The 1,043-nt window shown below is 49.0% G+C and overlaps 1 protein-coding gene and 1 long non-coding RNA gene across 2 annotated transcripts in view; one reads left to right on the top strand and one right to left on the bottom strand.

The window, feature by feature from the left end:
* Positions 1–7: 7 nt before the first annotated feature.
* Positions 8–1,043, top strand: part of LOC111489048 — a 2,361-nt gene continuing 1,325 nt past the window's right edge. Inside the window, exon 1 of the mRNA XM_023137070.1 lies at positions 8–866. Within this exon, the coding sequence (XP_022992838.1) occupies positions 148–866 (719 nt within the window). The 5' untranslated portion in view covers positions 8–147. The remainder of the gene's footprint in view (positions 867–1,043) is intronic.
* The window catches only part of LOC111489056, a 685-nt gene continuing 544 nt past the window's right edge, over positions 903–1,043 (bottom strand). The window contains exon 2 of the long non-coding RNA XR_002719319.1: positions 903–998. This is a non-coding gene — a long non-coding RNA (uncharacterized LOC111489056). The remainder of the gene's footprint in view (positions 999–1,043) is intronic.

Raw genomic sequence — 1,043 nt, 5'->3', positions numbered from 1 at the left:
AACCCCCCCCCCCCCAACGCAAAGGGTAAAATAAAGCAAAAATCCAAAGCGAAGGCTGCTTTCATTTGGGTCCCCTGTTTGAGTATCTTCCCGTACACTCCCTCTGCTCTGGCCAACGCGCAATTCCCCCCGATCTCAGAAACCCAAATGGACCCACCACCGCCACAATCTACCATCATCGCCGCCACCTCCAAGCTTCGTTTGATGTGCAGCTACGGCGGCCACATAACCCCGCGCCCGCGCACAAAGGCTCTCTCCTATTTAGGCGGCGAAACACGCATAATCTCCGTTGACATAACCTCCGTCAACACTCTTTCCGCCTTCATTTCTCATCTTCTCACGATCCTCCCAATTAAACCTCCCTTTTCCCTGAAGTATCAGCTCCCTCACTCTGCCCTTGACTCTCTCATCTCCCTCTCCTCCGATGACGACCTTCACTTCATGCTCTGCGAGCACCTCCGCCTCACCTCCACCTCCTCTCGCATTAGGCTCTTCGTCTTTTTCCCCGAGCCCGAGAAGGCCCGTAATGTTATTCATCATCCCAAGACTGAGGCCTGGTTCGTCGATGCGCTTAAGGGTGCGAAGATTTTGCAAAAGGGGCAGAATTGCTTGGTGGGGTTTGATGCGGAGGGGGTGATTGGAGAGAATGAAGCTAAGGGTATTACAGATTTGGGTAATGGGGGTGTTTCATTGCCGGAATCCATGATCTTGGAGACCAATTCTTCTTTTGGATCATCCTCTTCTTCGACCTCTTTGGCTAATGTGTCTCCTCCCATTAAACTCCAGAGTGAGGATTTTGGACTCAGCTCGCCCGATAATGCTGCTAAGCTGCACACAACTTCCGATTCCGCCGCAACCCTCGTGAGGTACCTTCTTAAAACTTTCGTTTTAGCTTGTTTTAATTTTCATTGCTTCCTCAAGATGGGAAAGAAAGAAAGGAAGGATACGTTTTCCAGCTCTAATTTTTCTGTTTTGGGTAGTTTGTCCATACCCTTGCCCTGGATTATCATAGATTTCCACAAAAAAAAAAAAAAAAAAAAAAA

This window comes from Cucurbita maxima, unplaced genomic scaffold (genome assembly GCF_002738345.1).
Source record: "Cucurbita maxima cultivar Rimu unplaced genomic scaffold, Cmax_1.0 Cma_Scf00014, whole genome shotgun sequence".
Lineage (NCBI taxonomy): Eukaryota > Viridiplantae > Streptophyta > Magnoliopsida > Cucurbitales > Cucurbitaceae > Cucurbita > Cucurbita maxima.
Note: the sequence above shows the minus strand (reverse complement) of the source record. Positions and strands in the feature narration are given on the sequence as shown.